Consider the following 18,293-nt stretch of genomic DNA (forward strand, 5'->3'; position numbering starts at 1 on the left):
CAGAAGTGAAATGACTGGCCAAAAAAGTTTGGAACAGCCTTTTGGCTTGACAGTGGGTTAACACACAGCAAGTCAGCAAGGAGTAATTCCTTTATACTTACTTTTTTGATGTCATTTTTCACACAATATTCATTTGCATTTAGCTCTCTCAAGACCTGCTATTGTTTGCAGAAATCTATTTGCAGGATAGAAAAAAAAACTTATTCCTCATCATGCTGATTATTTTCTCTAATAACTTTTAAACTATGTGCTCTTTTCAAATCAGAACTGCCAAAAAATTGACCATTTTGCTTGCAGTTTGCCTTTTATTAGTGATAGGCTTGAATGTGATTTTTAAGCTGACTATTTTAAACCAGGTTAAGCTTTTTATTTTACACTTGAATTTATAATACGTTGGATAGATCACATGCATTACTATTTAAAAATAAAAATATGTAATTACAATTTTTAAAAATTACAACTACTTGCCCAGTATTTCAGGTTAGGATGTGATACTCGGGTGCAACCTTAGGTTAGGCTAGCAGCTGTTCTCCTTGTGCAGTCAGCTGGCCCTGCCAGTGCACAGAGGTAGTGGAGCAGTGCATTCTGCCTTGGGGACTATTTGCATGTGTAAGACTGTGTTGCCCAGAGTTCAGGACCTGTGTTTCTTCCCAGCTTCCCTCCACAAGGGCAGTGCAAGCACAGCTTTCTCCTGCAGAGCTCCAGGCAGACCAGGCAGGATGGGGTCCTGGCAAAGAGCAGTGGTTCATTAGCAGAGGCACTGTGCTTCAGAGCTCTGCTAGAACCTGACCTCTGTTATCAGCCTGACAGATAAAAATACAGCCATGGTGAATTAATTGCTCTGAGGCAAAACATCTTGAGAACTTGGCATAGACAGGACTTTCTGCAGAAATACTCTTTCTCCATACCTTTGTCTGCACTGGCTGCTCGCCAGGATAGTCTTGGCCCGTCCGTGAATCTCAAACATGACTAGAAACACTACAAGGTGTGTAATTAATTTTCAAGATGTACAGTGTGTTCAGGTTGATGCTTTTGGTTCCAACTTATAAATCACTCTCAAGGAAATCTTAGGCACTTCTCATAATTTAGCACTGAAACTAAGCCAACATCTGTCTATTCTTGAAGTTTGCTATGAATACATTCAATAAACAGAGAAAGGGAAACTGGGAAAGGAGACCTTTTTTCCACTTGAAGCGTAAATATCCGTTTGTTTCAGTGGCTCTTTTCTTTCAATATTGCAGCAAATTCTTAACTTTTCTTCTTTACTCTAAATTTTTGTTGTGCTTTATAATAGTTTTATTTGCTTAGTATAAGCATGCCCATAGCAAATGTAGCCTCAGCAAAATGCTATAGAAAGTGCCTGTGTCTGCCCAGCCAGGCTTATTTGAGCAGTGCAACTATTAGATACTACAAGTAATTTTTAATATAGGTGTTTCTGTGAAGTTGTTCCCGTGAGAGGCGGAAACAGATGATATCTTATGCTGCTGTGTAATGCTGTTTATGAAAACTAGTCTTCAGGTTCCCCTTGTGGAAAAAAAAAATCCTAAAATATGGGTTAAGGGGACTCTCAACTCATCTGGTCCTAACTCCTGCTGAGGTCAGCGCCAATGAGGCCAGAGTCACTTCAGGTTGTTGGGTTCTGTCCAATTGGTCTTTGAAAATCTCCAAGAATTGAGATTATCCCATGTCTCTGCCCACCCTGGTCCAGCACTTGACCACTTTTGTGGTGAGACTGCTTTTTCTTTGTATGGAGCTGAAATTTCTTGTGCTGCAGCTTGTGTCTTACTCCTCAGCTTTTCTCTGTTTTCCCTATGGCCTCAATTCAGATAATGGACAATTTTATTTAGATTCCCCAAACCTTCCTGTCTCTAGACCAAGCTAATGTTTCTTCAGCCTTCTCAGTATGTTTTAGCTCCTAATCTTCTCGTTCCATATTTCTGTAACTGCATTTTCATTCAACATCTGTAATATTTCTGCACCTTTCACAAACACTCAGGCAGGCAGTTTTACCAATCAGTCTATCAATGCCATAAATGCTATCTTGTTTTGCGATCCTACAGAAAGGCTCTTGAGGATCTGTGGTTTAGCTCCTGATGAGCCTTTGTAGTGTTTCAGCTGCATCATAAGGGATGTATCTTTATATTCATCCTGAAGGAAGGTGTCTATGCCCACCAGCTCCAACTTGGCCAAATGTGATTTAGGCAATAAGAAATTAATTGGGTCACCGTCAACTGTTGATTTACCCAAAGATGGCTTTGATTTCTTACCCAGAACAGATAAGATTTCAGTTTATCAGGATGATAGATAATTGTGTTTTTACCCATTAAGTGAAGATATTTAGCCAGGTAAAGTGGAGACACTGTGTGACCCAGACTAAAGGAAGGCTTAAAGGACGTGGCTCACATTGAATGAGAAACTAGAGAATCCAACACTGAATAAACCACTGCCTATTCTTCTATAGGAAGATCTATCCAGATTTCTGTATGTCAAAGCCAAATCTATAGAACATCAGTCAGAAGGACAGCTGGCTGCTCTGTCTCCTGCTGTGGAATGCGTTCTTAGTTCAATGTCTTGTCGTGGTGGCTGCAGCCTTGTGCACTTTAGGGGGAGAGATGAGCCAGAAGACAGGAGCACTTCCCCTTGGGTCCTGGCAATTCTCCTCTTTCCTTACTCCTCACCACTTCCACTGCTCCAGTGTTCACCTTATCCATGGCTCTAACAAGTAAACTGTATGGAGGGGAAGGAGGCCTAACTGTGCTATAAATAGATTATCCTTTCTTATAAACTAAGCAACCCTTCCCTCAAATGCTTTGATTTGTACTTTTTAGATAAAGAGCAACAGCATGGATTTAGTGCAGAAGATTTTTTGCAGAAGGAAAAGTTTTCGAAAAAAAGACTAATTCTTTGCTCAAAGAGTAGACAGGATTAGCTTAATAAATAAGGAACTAACCAAAGTGTATTCGCTGATCACTGGAAAGTTTGAAGAGAGCAAATGAGAATTTTTCACTTTCATAAGTGAACTGACCTACAATGGGCATTTTGTGGACCTTTCTGTGTGTTTGTTTAGTTTGGTTGGGTTTTTTTTTTTAAGATGGAAATTTTGCTCTGGCTTTAATTACTCGTTTGATTTATGTGAAAGATCAGTGCCTTCCAGGAGGGATTTTGTGGCCTTACTGTGTGAAGGGTATATGCTCTGAGAAGTATAGATTTGTGAGAACGTTCTGTGTACATTTGTTTATATGGATCTGAATGTATGAGCTTGTAAATTAAATCAACAGTGTGCCTTTATTTCTTTTTACAGCAATAGATGTTCTTCACCAACTAGGCCTTGTGAAAGATGTCCAAGAGCCTTCAGAGACAGCAGTGCCCTCACCATCCTCTCTGTTACCTCAGGGTGTTCGTCTAACTGCATCAGGAGTGGTGCTAAGCGATGATGCACATATTGAGTCCCGCGTCCCCCAAGTCATACCATCAAATCTAGGGCATCAGTTGACCTTATTGGTTGGGCTGTACTCTTACAGAGCCAGTAATGCTTTTCTTTTCAGTGTTAGGAACAAAAGCAGGCTGCAGTTTGGTGTCCAGCTGCTACCGAGGAAGGTAGCAGTGTACACCGGAGGGAAGCAGCCCGTGTACTTTGATTATTGTGTTCATAATGAACAATGGCATTCGTTTGCCATTGGCATTGGGGACAAGACTGTCTCGCTATTTGCTGAGTGTGGAAACAAGTACTACAGCAGTGAAGTACTTTCTGAAGTGGAGACATTTGATTCAGAGGGTGTATTTACCCTGGGAAGGATGAGCTCTCACTCTGTCAGCTTTGAAGGAGTTATATGTCAGCTGGATATCATTCCCTCTGCAGAAGCCTCTGCAAACTACTGTAAATATGTGAAACAGCAGTGTCGTCAGGCTGAAACCTATCGATCTCTGCGGGGGGCTCCACTTCTGCCACATGGGCTGGATGCTTTTTCTAAGATGATCATTGATGAGGAATACCAGGAAGATATATCAGCTTATAGATGGAAAGAAGTATCAAACATGCCTGTTACCAACGTTGCTCAGATTCACTTTTTACCAGACCACTTTGAGTTAAGAAATGCCTCTGTACAGGAGTTTGCGGAGACCAAACCTCTGTTGCTGGAAGCTTGGCCTCAAACAGAACTCCAGGAGAACATTGATCTGGCTCTTCAGCAGCAGGAGGCGAGCAGAAAAAGAAACATCACGAAAACCCCTGCAGCATCGTATCCAAATAGTTCAGCTAACACCACAGAAGATGCAGGCAGACATAGTGAGCTTTCTCTGATCTCCTCTGTAAAACAGAGTAAAACTAAAAGCAAGGGAATGGAAAAAGCAAAACAGCATTTAGATGAACCAAACAAAAAGCAGCAAATCTTCAACACAACTCTGTACAGTTTGCCTGCTGAACTCCCTCTGGATAATCGACTTCATCCGGGGCAGGAAGGTGCATTTGATGCTGATGAGACTTATCACACAGAAAGCACTTATGAAAATGGTATTGATAATTATGCTTATGACTATGAAGATCTTGGCAAAATGTTTGAAAGGGGAAGTGTCAGAGGTCCAAAGGGGGAAACTGGACCTCCTGTAAGTTATCTTTATTACTCTTTTTACTATATTGCAGCAACATACGTTTAACAGAGGCTTTGAAAGAAACCTCTCCAAGCATGCCAAAGCTGTGACTGCAGTTTCTCCCAGCTGTATTGTAAAAATGTTTGTCTGCCTTAAATGTGTCTTTTTCTCACATGTAATTTTAATGTGTCATATACTTTTATTTACTGGAAGAATATAAAGACATCCATGATACTCACATTCTGGTGAAGTGGTGGGCAACCCAGGCTTCTTTAAAATTTGGAATGCAGCTGGATGTTTGTAACTACTAATTACAGAGACTGCTCACATAATAACGTTGCAGGCTAATTTACTGCAGTTCACAAATATGGGTGCTGGTCCATAAAAAGAACAACCAGGCTGCTTGGAAGACTGACACAGTTGTCTTGGTTGAGCAATGCTGTCAAAATTTATAGTTGTAGAAATAGACCAGCTGCAGAATCTAGTCTGCAATCATTCATAACCCAAGGTTATGGGGTTAAGCAAACCTGCATGGAAAACGGTTTTTAGAACAGTTTTACAAGGTTTTGAGGTATTTTTTCAGTTCACAGAGTAAGTGATTTTTTGATACAATGGCAAATGCACAGTAGTGGTTTTAACAGAAACTCGTTTATCCTTTCTTATTGTGTGCACAAGGCTCATACACTTTTTAATAGATAGAAATGTGCCCATATATATGAAGCTACAGAGCAGAAAGAACATCAATTCCTGTGTAGCCTGGGAAATATAATAGATCATGCTTCGTGCTTGTGTGAGATTTTGGTTAAAATTTTAAACCATAGTTTTTAAACCACTTGCTTTTTTTGTTTGGTTGGTTTTGGTTTTGTAAGTGTTCATCTGTTTGGTTATTACTGGAAAGCAATTTGATATGTGTTAAGTAGCTCCTAATATATATTTAAATATGGCCATAAATTTATGGTGTCTGTTCTTTTAGCATTGAATTTTTTTTTCTTGAACTAGTTAACAACTAAGAACCTATTCAAAAGTTCACTTTTTACTCTAAACAGGATCCAGGCACAAAGTAATTGTTACACAATTGGAAAATGTGTTAACAAGTAATTCACACTACTCCAGAAGTGCTCTTGCTTAATCTTTTTTGATTGCGAAGTCAGTCTTTTTTCTCTCTTTGTCCCTTATGATAGCATTCATGGTGACATGTCACTAAGCATGTAGCTGTCATCAGCATGAGGTTAATTTCCATTTTTGGACCTTAGGATGTTTAGTAACCACTAATAGAAGGTTTTAATTTTAGCCTGTAGCTTGTTTGTTGTGATTTCAGTCAGTCACAGTCAAGAAAGTTAAATCCCTTTTTTTTCACGTATCACAGAAATGGCTGCTGATAGTGTTGGTTGTTTGCATTACTAAGAAACTCCAAGCAAATGCTCTGGGTTGTTTTTCTAGACACTACACACAGACACTGCACATACAGTGGCAAAGATGACAGCTGACTTGAAGGGTTCAGAGGTGTCTGTTCCCATCTTCAATGCTGTCTTATGGACTGGGGATAGAGAAGATTGCCTTGCTTAGGAATGCAGACTGTAGTCTGCAGGGGATAGGGTGCATTTGTACTGAGGTGTTTTGCTGGGTCAGGATTTAGAAAATGTGCCCAAAGGTCTTAAAGGTCTGTGGTAGAGCTGGGAAGTTAATCTAGACCCTTGTGGGCCCCAGGTTGGCTGAAGGGACCAGCAGCACCTGCTGGAACAGAGGCAAAGCTAAAACACCACTCTGCCAGAGAGGCTGACACCAAAGGGAGAGGAGATCTCTCCATGAAAACTAAGAATTGTGCTCTATGGAGATTGTGTGGCTCAGTATCTGCTACTGCTGTTGGTCTCAGATTGAAGAGATGATCCTTGTTTGCTTTTTCAGTCTAGTTGTCCCATGAAGAGAAGACGAGAATTAATGCAGCTTTTCTATGTGTGGCTCTAACACTTTAGTATATAAGTACTCATGGAGTCTGCAATGTGGAGCCTAAAAAGCAACACTGAAGAACTTAAAAACTTCCCTTGCAGCAAAAAGTCCTGATGAGGCATGAAACCCCCTCTTTTTACTTCTTTTACTATGTTGTGGTTGGTTTGAATCTTCTTTCAAGATTTGAACACAGAAGTTAATGTTCGTTCTATTGGAATTGACAGGCAAGAACTAGCTTTTGTGGTTCTTAAACTACTCAGCTTCTTTTAGCTTTTAATCATCTACCAGAGCTGATTCTTGCCTTGTATAATTAGGCCTCTTATATTCCATGATCCCACAGCTGTGGAATTCACCCACCGCTGCAAAGCAGGACTCTAGAATTCAGGCTTTCATTTATAGATAGGGTATAAAAAGGCAACAGCTATTTTTTCAAAACTATTAAAACCCTGATTAAAATTCTAGCAGCTGTAATGACCCCCCCCCCCCCCCCCCCAGAAAAATATAAATTGAGTTTAAACCAGAATAGTAAGATTTCCTGAAACACTTCTTTCAAGGGAATGCTGCTCTGTCCATCTGATGAACCACTCCTTTTTGGGATGCAGAGGGTGTTGGCAATCTGTAAAGATTACAAAAATAAATGTGGTGTGCATTTTTAACTGTTTAACTTTCAAGCTGATATTTTTCCTTGCACAATCCTAAAGCAGTTTGCAATAACGGGGGGCATAGTCTTACACTGGTAGAAGGGAGAGGCTGATGTGAGCTAAAGTGCTGATTTATGTTACTTGCTGGTAGGTAATGGCATCTTCAGGCTATCTGCACAGGATGTGGCCTTCTAAGAGGAAGGGAAATGAACTAGGAATAAATTTCCTCTATTGGAAAAGTTTTTCTAGATTTTCAAGATACTCTGCCAGAAGGAGGAATGGTGGGAGACCAAATGGTGGTGTTCTTTCTAGTTGGTAAAGAGAAGCAGTCTGGAATTGTTGTCAGGAGGAAGGGGAAATGGCAAGCCCTGCAATGAGCAGAATTAAGTCCTGGAGGAGCTGTCCTATTGCAATCCAGAGGTGTGACAGTAAGAACACGGAGAGAGCAGTTCTGAGATCCCAAATGTAGCAGCTTCTCTTTCACACTTAGCTTATTTCATTTATTTTACTCTCAGCTAACCTTTCATACTTCTGCTGATTGCACTCTTTGCTTATTTCTCAGTTGAACAAAATTGCCTGTTGAGGTTCCCCCTGACCACAGGAGATATATTGGTCACTTAATCCCTTTCATGCATTTCCCTGCCCAGGCTGAGAAATCTCAGTACCTAATGATTCAGCTAAAGATTTGCTATATGTAAATGAAATGTTTCCTATTACCTCTGGATAATAGGTCAAATTTAAAACACATGTAACCCAAGTAACACAGGGTTCAGTACCTAGGAAAATAATGTAAGTTATTTCATGTCTAGGAAAGTTCCTTATATGTATTCCAGTGACCATTGGAAAGGCTGTGAAAATTTCTGGAAGAGTAGCATCTACTTTTATGTCAGGATTAAGCAATGATTATTTGGAACTTGAGCTTTTTTTGCTCAATAGCTAAATGAAGTTTTTACAATTCCTAAAAACAGTAAGTTGTAGTATCTTTTTAAAGTTACAAATGATCTGTTTTGAGCAAACTGATTTTGTTAAACAATTTTAAGTTAGCGTCGGTGATATTTATGCAAAGTAACTTTTTGTTCTGTTTGATAGTGGTGGTCAGTGTCAAATGCTAAAATTCAGATTGACATTTCTAATTGCTTCAGATTTGTTTAATTACTGTTTCCAGTAGTTGGAAGAAAAGCTATTCAAACAAGTGACTTATTCCTTGGTTTAAGAGAGATTGGCTCACTCTCAGATGTTGATTTCTGTGGTTTACATGGATGCCTGAGAGGCTTAAGTAGCTTCCTAGCAAGTATAAAAATAGTCATACTGATTTGAAGTTGTAATTGCTTTCCTAGATTGTAGAAATACATAGGACAGAATAACGTGGAACTGCTCATTGGGAAAGCATGTCCAGGAAGACTTAGGTGTGCTCTGCTGAAGTTGCTCTCAGCAGAGGTGTTGCCTGAGTTGCAGGGAGGAGTCTGTGCTGGAGGCTAAAGAGTAACATCCTCTGGTTAAGAAGAGTCCTTTAATATATTAATCAAATGCCTGGATGGCTGAGGCTGCCTATTATTGTGAACCAGAGACTTCATCTACAACAGTTGACTTTGTTTTAAAATGCTTTGGGAAAGTGTTTTAAATCTCAGGCTGCCCAGTTCAAAATTTTGCTGCTTCTCTTAGGGGTTTCTGAGGGCTTAGTTGTGATTAGATTTTCCTTTTTTTGTTGGATGTTTGAGTTAGAGTAATCACAGTAAGGGTGGGATGGATTTGGGTGTTTGCTTATTTGTTTTCTGTTGCAAAGGAAGCAGATAGTGTTTAAAAAAATTTAGAAGCCACATAGGGAAAAATGTTCTCACTGCCCTTATTCAATAAATCAGCAACAAAGATCAGGGATCTTAATAGTCAGTAAGATTCTATTAGGAAAGTGGTGGGGTTTAGCTATTCATGTATTTTTAAGGAAATGTCTGAAACAGGGTTAGAGAAGAACACAAGTCAAAACAAAATGCACACTGGTTGCATCTATTTCACTTAACAAAAAATATGTTTTCTTTTGTAGTTCCAGGATAATTATCTAATCAAAAGACATCTCTTAACTTACATTTTGACAGGAGATATTAAAACATGCTGCTTCAGCAGGGCAGGGTGGGAGATCTTTGTGACCTTTTAAGTGGATTTTTGAACCTGGACAAGAATGCCAGGTCAAGAGTTTTCCATGTATCTCCCTGATACATTTCTTTTGCTATTAAGCATGGGGTCTTTCTACTTCAGAAAAAAAGAGGATATTAGTGAGCATTTGTGCAGTCATAATGAATAGAGAATGTCCTATGCTAAAAGCATGACATGTCATGGTATGACCTAAAGACCAGTTCCTATGTTTATTATGATTAATTGGAGAGGAAATAATTGATATTTTTAGTTCCTTAGAACAATGGTGGTTTTACCAGAACTGTGCATAAGTGACTTGTATTTTGGCCAAATGAATGGTCTCCCTCAAGAGGTCTGACTTCCCTGATGCTCATATTGCCCTTGCAGAAAGTACATGGTTCCTGCTACAGCTGGGGCTTGCTGTGTGGACATGTGGATGGGGGTGATTCACCCTTAAGAAGACCCCATTCCTCTGCAGGAATTTGATATATTTCCCCTAATTTGATAGGTTTCTATGTTCAAAACAACCAGATATGCAGGGGCTGTTACACTGTCTAATATGGTGACTAATAATCTAATTCATTTGCAAAAGACACATTTGGTCATATACTAGCATCTTAAAAAATCTGCATTATCTTTAAAGAGAATGATATTCATTATATAGAAGGGCAAATGGGCTACCAGTTATCATTACTAGAAGCTTTTAATAGGAAACTGAACAGTAATTTGTTCACATTCATTTTCTGTATTTCATATTTGTAATTTCTGTGAGGTGGTATCTTTTTTTCTCATAGTTACCACAACTTTTCTGAAATGTTTGGCATGCCAGCAAGCTTATTGAAAAGGCTTAATTATTCTCTGTCCTTTATTTAGATATACATTGCACTTGCTTTCTTCATCAAATCTTTTGTTCCTTTAGTACAAATACACCTGAGTAGAAGTTACTATCCAGGTTGTTAGCTCCAATTTCTCTGACACAGGATACTTTCTAAACAGAAATCTGATTTGTGGTCAGATTAAAAACACACTTTCTTGTCGTTTGGAATTGGTTTTCAAATTGAGGAGGTCAGTATGAGCACAGGGTTGTCAGCAAAACTGGTCTCATCTAGAGTTGTGATACTATCCTTGTGTCAGGTTTTAGCCTCAACTGCTTTGATTTTCTGTCACCAGGGTCCTCCAGGTCCTCCAGGTTTACCTGGTCCTTCAGGGAAGAGAGGTCCTCGGGTGAGTAAAACAACCGTGTTCTTCTGCACCTCTAGGCAGGTCACCAATAATCACACTGGAGTTTGCATAATTTTGTTTTTCTCAACTTTATTCATATGCTTAGTGATTGTGTGAGGTATGCTTGTGATGAAAGCGCATGATTCTGAACATTTGGCAGATAGGTTAAAGCAAGACAAACAAACTGTTTCTCCTGCTGTGAGCTTCCACCACAGTTAATTCCATGTATGGGTGCATACACTGGGAATTGTTATATTTGTACCTGGCTTTTGCTGCTCCCAATATTAACTTCTGTTTTTTCCGTTCTGCTCCCATCTGCTGCAATCTAAAACCACATTCATTTGTTTTGGAGTGAGGGGGAGTGAGCAATGCAGCCTCAGAGGAGCAGGCACAGATACAAAATTAACCACTGCAAGACAGAGTGGGGGTAAAAAGTAATCCCAAAAATCTCTTTTAGTCTCTTGAGCTTCAGCAGCTTGATCCTAGGTTGCTGTCAGGGTGCTTTGCTAAAGAAATGAGGAGATGGTTTGTTTTGTGTGAGTGGGCAGCAGCCCAGCAAGAGCAGGGGCAGCAGCCTTGCCCTGTGCCTGGGGACAGAGCAGGGCCTTTGCCACAGTGACCGTGGGGACAGAGCAGGGCCTTTGCCATGGTGACCCTGGGGACAGAGCAGGGCCTTTGCCACGGTGACCCTGGGGACAGGGCAGGGGCTTTGCCACATTCACCTGTGTCCCCACTGCCATGCACAGGGGAGAGGCCTGTGCTGTGCCACTGTGCTGATTAATGAATGGGACAAAAGAATCTGTGTTTGTGCAATGTGTACTAAACCATGTGCCTGAGCAGTCCCTGAGGGCATGGCTGATCAGGGGGGTTTAGGGGAAGGAAGGGCAGCTGGAGGGAGCAGGTGAAGGTTTGGTGTGGGGATGATTTCAGGCCATGGTAGCTGGAGATGTGAATGGCTGTGGCTGCAGTCAGCAAGGCAGATGGAAAGTGGGAGAAAAGGGCTCGCATCTGTGGGCTCAGCAGATGTGTGGGAGGAGTTTTGGTTCAGCCTTTGAGGAAGGCTTAAATGAGATGCTGCTCAACAGCCTGTTGAAAGCCAGCACAGCACAGGACATTCTAAACTTGGCCTGATGGGTGGGAAGTCATGGTACTGGCACTGGTCAAAGAAACCAAAAACCAAACTGATGTTCCAGAGCATTTTGGAGGCAAGGGAGGAGAAGAGACACATTTAAAAGTATAAAATGAAAAACATCCCTTCAAATTCATCTCTTCATGACTTCTTGGATCCTTCTGTGCAAGAGCTAACAATTCTTACCACTCAGCTTTTTTATGTTGCACACTGCCTGTGGCAAGGATATGTCTGGCATCAGAGGCAGGATCTCACATATCCAGGTAGATCCTCACAACTGGGAAGTTTTCTTTGTTTCAGAGGAGGCTGTTCATATGTTTAAAGCCATGCCTGTTGGTGAGATTGCTCTTGCCCTGCTTCAATTTGTTTGGGATTTTTTTTCTGAAGGTCTTTTTAGTGGTATAGAATACTTAAAAACACAGTGCTCTACTGTGTGAGTTCTCTGGATAAATTATTGTGTAGGATATGCTTTCCAATGTGGGGAGCTTACTCTAAGGGACAGCTTACTCTAAGGTGCCTGAAGAAGCATGAAAATGGCTGAAATGAATATTTACCAGTAGTTTTGAGTTTAAAATATATTTATACAGGCCAAACAAGTCAATAAAACTATTAGATAAATAGTAAATGGATTTGAAATGTCAGTGTTCTTCAGTTTGTATGATTCTGATAAATTCAGGGAGGTGCAGCTAGTGATGATGTATGTTATGACAGGAGTTTTGTGAGCCAAAATGCCTGTGAAAACTGTTTACTCAAAATTCAGTTCCTCATCTAGCAGCCTGCCCTGTGACTTCTGTTTTCCTTCATATGAGTTGCCATTTGTGATTCTGAAATGTGACTCAAGGTGTCAAAGAGAAGGAGCAGAGTGCAGAGCTGCATTGCCTGGGCCTTCATCAGAGTGTGTGTCCAAAGCTGATGCTGACAGAGATCCACATGGTTGGGACACTTGGGGCACATGGTTAGAGACTTCCATTGGAAACTGATTTTGATCCCTGCAATTGTATGGTAAAGTTCACATGTGATAGTGTTTTCTAAGTGTCTTGGCTTGTTCCAAGTTTCTTGATAGTGAAATTTCAGTGGTTTCAGAATTAGTGACGATGTGAAACTCCTCTGATGCCTCATTCCATGAGAATCCTTTTGCACTTCTGTGTTCCAGTACTGTGCCCCAAGACAGGAATGGTGCAGGCAGTGAAAGCTGGAGCCACTGCAGCACTGCTGGCACTTTCTATTTGTTTCCTTTCTCCTAAATCCCTGAGAGTGCCTCCAAAGTTGCCAGTGTGCAAATTAATCTCTCAAACAGCAAGTGGGATTAGCATTTCTGTGGGGCTGTATCAACATTGTCATTAGTGAGAGGGAGCACTTAAGAGATGCAGCTCTCAGTGTTACTGCAAGGTGTAATTGGTGAATGAGGCCTCGTGTGGTGCAAAGACAAACGCTGAGTTTATCTGTTGTTACACCACTGAATATACAAGAAAGTTCAAAGTATTCTTATTATATTTGGTGTTTGGATTTTGGAAGCATTTTGGCTTTAGTGAATTCAACAGAAGCTTTGTTGCCAGTTTGTCAGGGACAGATTTTCACCAGTTTGGTCCTTCAGCACTTGGAAGATGAATAGCTGCTGACAACCATTGCAACAAGTATTTTCCCTAATGTGCCATTTTTCAAGGAGTGAAGATTGCTGAATGTGTTGCAGGAACAGACATTTATACTGGAGGGCCTAGATAATCTTGATAGCTTATTCTGTTCCTGGAGCAGTTGAAGTTGAATTATTTTAGTAACAAGTCCATTTTCTGCACTAGCTGTGGGAGAATCAGGAGAATCTGTGATTTACTTTTTTTTAAGAATGTGGGATACATTGCTTTGAGACATCTTTTAAGTCACCAGGAACTTATTCACTCACTTTTCATTGTGTAGCTGGGTACCTCAGAATGTGATTTTACTGATTTTATTCCATGCCTTCAAGTGTTGTAACCGGAGAGCAACATTGCAGTGACTATGCCAAACCTGTTAAGAACTTCCTGGGAAGACAATAGAAACTGAGATTTGTAATGAAAAAGGGGATACTTACCTTCACTTTTAATTTTTAGGAAGATGTGTATGTTTTATTTCTTGTAAATCCTTTGAAAATCCTAACCAGTGATTCTAAAAGCAGGAAAGATGCAGTAAAATTATTCTCTGCAATCCATTCACATTTGTTCAGTGGTGAACAGAGTAATCCCAGTTGTTGTTCTCTTCATTTGTTTGGGTTGTTTTAATAGGGTATTCCAGGACCACATGGGAACCCAGGTCTGCCAGGATTGCCAGGTCCCAAGGTGAGTTTATTTATCCATGGTGACACATGGAAATACATGAACTTTTTAATACTTTTTGGAAGCCTCAGAACTGTTTCCTATAATAGAAATAATTTGCCTTATTTTGTTTACAGGTAGAGATTGCTACTATAAACATATTTTAATTAACTGTAATCAAATTGAACTTCAGATCAAAACAAAATAGCAGATTATTCAGTGGAAAGAAAATCACCTATGTGTGCAGAATGATCATTTGAAAATGGCTATCTTTGCAAGTAATCTGTACTTCCCAAAAGAGCTCCTATAAATCAGCTCACCTCTGATAAACTGAGGTTTAAATGCTTAATTGCTGTAAACATTTGCTTTGTTTAAAAAAAAAAAAGGAAAAATGTAGACTGTCAGTCCCTATCAATTGCTATTTTATTGTCCATGTCCAAGCTTTGCTATTTAAATGTTCTAATATCTGGGACACTGTTATTTATTAATATGCTAGAATAATTTTCTGAAGATTTATGGAAGTGATATTTAAAGTCAAAGACAAAATACTGGACTTAAAGCTCAAATAACATCTTCAATCTTGTGTAACATAGGACCTTTAAATAGATTTGACAGATTTGTGCAGTTGCAGAATGCCTTCAACTCATATTTAGTTTGAACAATTTGATAGATCTGTTGGGAAAAAGGCAGCACTGTGATTTGTTTAGTATGATTCCTAATTGCAGGAATCTGACATGTCATGACAGGTGCTAAAATCTGCTTGAGGACATAAAAAGAAATTTATTAAAGCTTTCAGTGTTAAGTGCTGTAAAACCTAGTGATTCTGGTTTTTGTGCGTGTTTTTGTTTGTATCTAGTTCTATAGGGACAGTTAAAGATTCAGAATTAATTTTTACTGTATTTATGCTGGCTATGTAATAAAATGCATTTCTAGGGAAATAATTGTAGCCACTTACTCCTAGGCTTTGTTTTATAATTTATTTTCTCCCTCCATTGGATGATAATTTTGATCAGTTCTGTAGCTCTGTCCATTAGTTTAAGAATAGAAGGAATTATACATATGTGTATGTACCTATATCTATTTTATTTAAATATCAAAATATACATATTCCTAGGTGCTTAGTGAGCTCTCTAATTTCTGTTAGATTATAAATTATCCTTTCAATACAAACACATTCTGAAGTGGTTTTCTCTAAATGAAAATTAACCAGATGCTCGTGAAGTTTTGTCTATGAATATCCAGCTGACCACACTGAAACAAATACTCTTGTTTGATATTAAAACAATGCAGATTACCTGCAAGAATTTTCTAGCAGTAAGTGAAGGCAGAATTTTATTCTGTCTTTACGATGCATGAATGTTTCCCTCCTGTGTCAAAGGATCCTTTATGCATTTGCTTCTGAAACATGGCACAACATCAGTATCCTTGCAGCAAAGTGTCCAGCCCTGAGTGAGGACCACCAGTTCCAAGCAGTGGCCAATCTCTCAACATTTAATTCCTGAGAAACAACTTGGGGGTGTTTTTAAAGTAATGTCAGGGTATCCATGAGGTTTGGCTTTATTCTTGACTCTTTAGAAAATAGATTAGTTAAGAAAATCTAATTTTGTGGATTCTGGCACCGTGGGAAGGCTGAGCCTGAGGAAACCTGTACAAGGTAATGGTTCATGCAGTAACACAGCCTGATAACCCTGCACATGGCCCTGAAGTGATGGACACAGGGGCAGAACAATTTGGCTGGAGCATCTGCTCTAATCCTGCTTGGATTGATCAAAAAATCTGCTTTTCAAAGTTTTGTGACTTTACAAAATTTGAAAAATGTAAATCTCATTTCAATGTGAACCTGCACTATTTTATTTTTTTCCTAGTTCTTTACTGAAAAAGTTATGAGAAAAATATCTATAGTAGAAAGCACATTTACATTTTTTTTCTGCTCTTGCTGTAACAGTTGAGAATACTTGTTTTAGCGTGTATTGTTAGAATCCTCTTCTGATAGTATTATTGAGCTTAATTTCTCTGTGACAGGGCCCTAAAGGAGACCCAGGATTCTCTCCAGGACGGGCAAAACGTGGAGAAAAGGTATTATTTTCTTAATTATAGAAAAATGTTTTGTCTATCCCATTCTTCTGTGAAGTCTCATTTATTATTCAGATAAATTATAACAGAAAAATGTTTTGTATTTATTTTAACACAGGTGTATTTTAGCAGTTAATTATGTTAGACTGACCACTGTAGACACAGGTGGCATGAATTCAAGGAAAATTTAAAAATATATTAAAAGTTGAAACTTAAATTATGTATTTGATTTAATTTATAAAAATAAAATGTAAGGACCTCAGACCAATGAAATTGGATTAGATTCACACTGATATAACAAAGTACAGATTCCAGTTTACTTAGTACTTTGCATTATTCCAGAAAGTTGTGTAAAACAGAATTTGGTGATGACAAGTGCACACATTCCTGCTGCTGCCTCCTAAGCAACTTTAGCTAAACTAGTTGTTACTTTCTCTGCCCAAATATTTGAGTATAAATATTCAGATATTCCATTCTGCATAGAAATTGTAGGCTTGAAAGCTTGTGATTGTTTCATTTTGAGATTTACACTAAAGTATCATATACAGTAGTGTGATAGCATTTAAAATATAATTGGATATTTTTAATATGCTAGTTTAAGAATGTCTTGCAATTATGCTAAGTTCTTTTATAAGCATTTACTAGTAGATCTATTTTGGAATATTTGTGCTAAGTAGGAAGCACTGTAAGGTTTGAGGACTACTCTCTATTATGAAAAAACATCAGGAAATAACTATGGTTTACTGGCTGCTGATAACTTATTTTTTAGTGCATCCGTGCTGTCAAACCCTAAAATTCACAAATATATGTTGTCAACGTTCAAGGGTTGCTGAGAAAAAATGCAGAAATATAAGTTGATGCACTGATGAGAAATTGAAGTGCAGCTTCAATAGAAATATTTTCATCTAGCCAGGTTTTTGGCAATGAGATCATAGTGTGGTGAACTGTACATGGCTGCCTGAAACTCAAGCTATGTTCTTTGGCATGAACCCAAGCAGCCACAGAACAGTCTAAAGCCCACATTTGTATGACTATCCCTAAATACATGTAGACTGCATCTATAATCCAAAATTATGGGATTGATATGCATTTTTATAGTTCTCATTATTTTGTGTTCTTAATTTGCTCACTCTAATTAATAGACTTACATTTACTTGGACAGTAATTCACTTCCAGGATGCATTCCTTGACTTATTGGGCTTGAATTCAGGCACTAATCATGAAAGAGAGAATCTCTTCACTGCCAGTCCTGAGCGAGAAGACTCTCCTTCCCCATCTGCAACAACCCTGAAAATATGTGTCTTTTCCATCTCCCCAGCATTTGAGATGCTCTGATTCTTATTGCCATATACCATCATGTGGTTGTGAAGTTTAAAGAAACTGAAGAGAGCAGCAGTGCTCCTCACAGTCTCTCTGTCCATATGCATCTCTCAAGTTATCTTTCACAGAGATCAGATTTATGCAGGTTTTGCAGAGCACACCCCATAATGGTGTCTTGGCTCTTGGCTGCTGATTGTTGACATAACATTAAAACAAACAATACACACCAGTGGTTATATATATTTATTAATTTGAGGTGAAACCACTTGTTTCTGAGGAAAGTGTTGCCTCAAGAGCTCTGTAGTTTCTTCACTCCTGTTCACGTTGGTTAAAACTAAATATTGTGAGGTTGTGAACCAGGTCTGTTCCAGCCATGTTGCAGGAGCAGACATGCTGCACCCAATGGTTGCAATTGAGGAACTGCTGCCTTTTCCATTTTCTTTCTCTAAAAAAGTAATAAAATCAGACAACATCAGCTAGTTCTCCATACCAAATAGCCAAGAGTGCAGAGAAGATCTTAAGCACTGTATGTTTATAACCCTAAGTCATGTTCCAGTGAAACATATTGATTCTGGATGTTTTTGTTCTGCAGGGTGATCCAGGCCCCATGGGCTTTCCAGGCCCACCTGGGATCAAAGGCCAGAAGGTAAGGTGGTCCTGTTTCCATTTCCATGTTACTCATCCTGGCTCAAATCAGTGCCAAGTGTGTGTCTGATGGTCCAGAGGTGGTAGAAGAACTTTAGGCTTGCTATTGGCACTCTGTCTACTGTGCAAAACCTCCTCTTAGAACAATTCAGTGGGATCACCATAGCAGGATGTAAATCACAGCCACATGAAAGAAGCTGCAGAAGAATCAAATACATCCTTTTTGCTTTGTACTCCAGCACTGCTGAGAAATTATTTTATACTGATATATATTAAATTAAAATATCATTAAAGAAATTCTATAATTACAGAAAATAA

The 18,293-nt window shown here is 39.1% G+C and overlaps 1 protein-coding gene across 1 annotated transcript in view; it reads left to right on the forward strand.

Annotated features, from left to right (window-relative positions):
- Positions 1 to 18,293, forward strand: part of COL24A1 (collagen type XXIV alpha 1 chain) — a 113,800-nt gene that overhangs the window by 8,635 nt on the left and 86,872 nt on the right. Inside the window, exons 3-7 of the mRNA XM_054285494.1 lie at positions 3,302 to 4,602; positions 10,473 to 10,526; positions 13,908 to 13,961; positions 15,960 to 16,013; positions 17,923 to 17,976. Of these exons, the coding sequence (XP_054141469.1) occupies positions 3,302 to 4,602; positions 10,473 to 10,526; positions 13,908 to 13,961; positions 15,960 to 16,013; positions 17,923 to 17,976 (1,517 nt within the window). The remainder of the gene's footprint in view (positions 1 to 3,301; positions 4,603 to 10,472; positions 10,527 to 13,907; positions 13,962 to 15,959; positions 16,014 to 17,922; positions 17,977 to 18,293) is intronic.

This window comes from Melozone crissalis, unplaced genomic scaffold (assembly GCF_028551555.1).
Source record: "Melozone crissalis strain CALT ecotype California unplaced genomic scaffold, PUWL_Pcris_2 ptg000045l_1, whole genome shotgun sequence".
Lineage (NCBI taxonomy): Eukaryota > Metazoa > Chordata > Aves > Passeriformes > Passerellidae > Melozone > Melozone crissalis.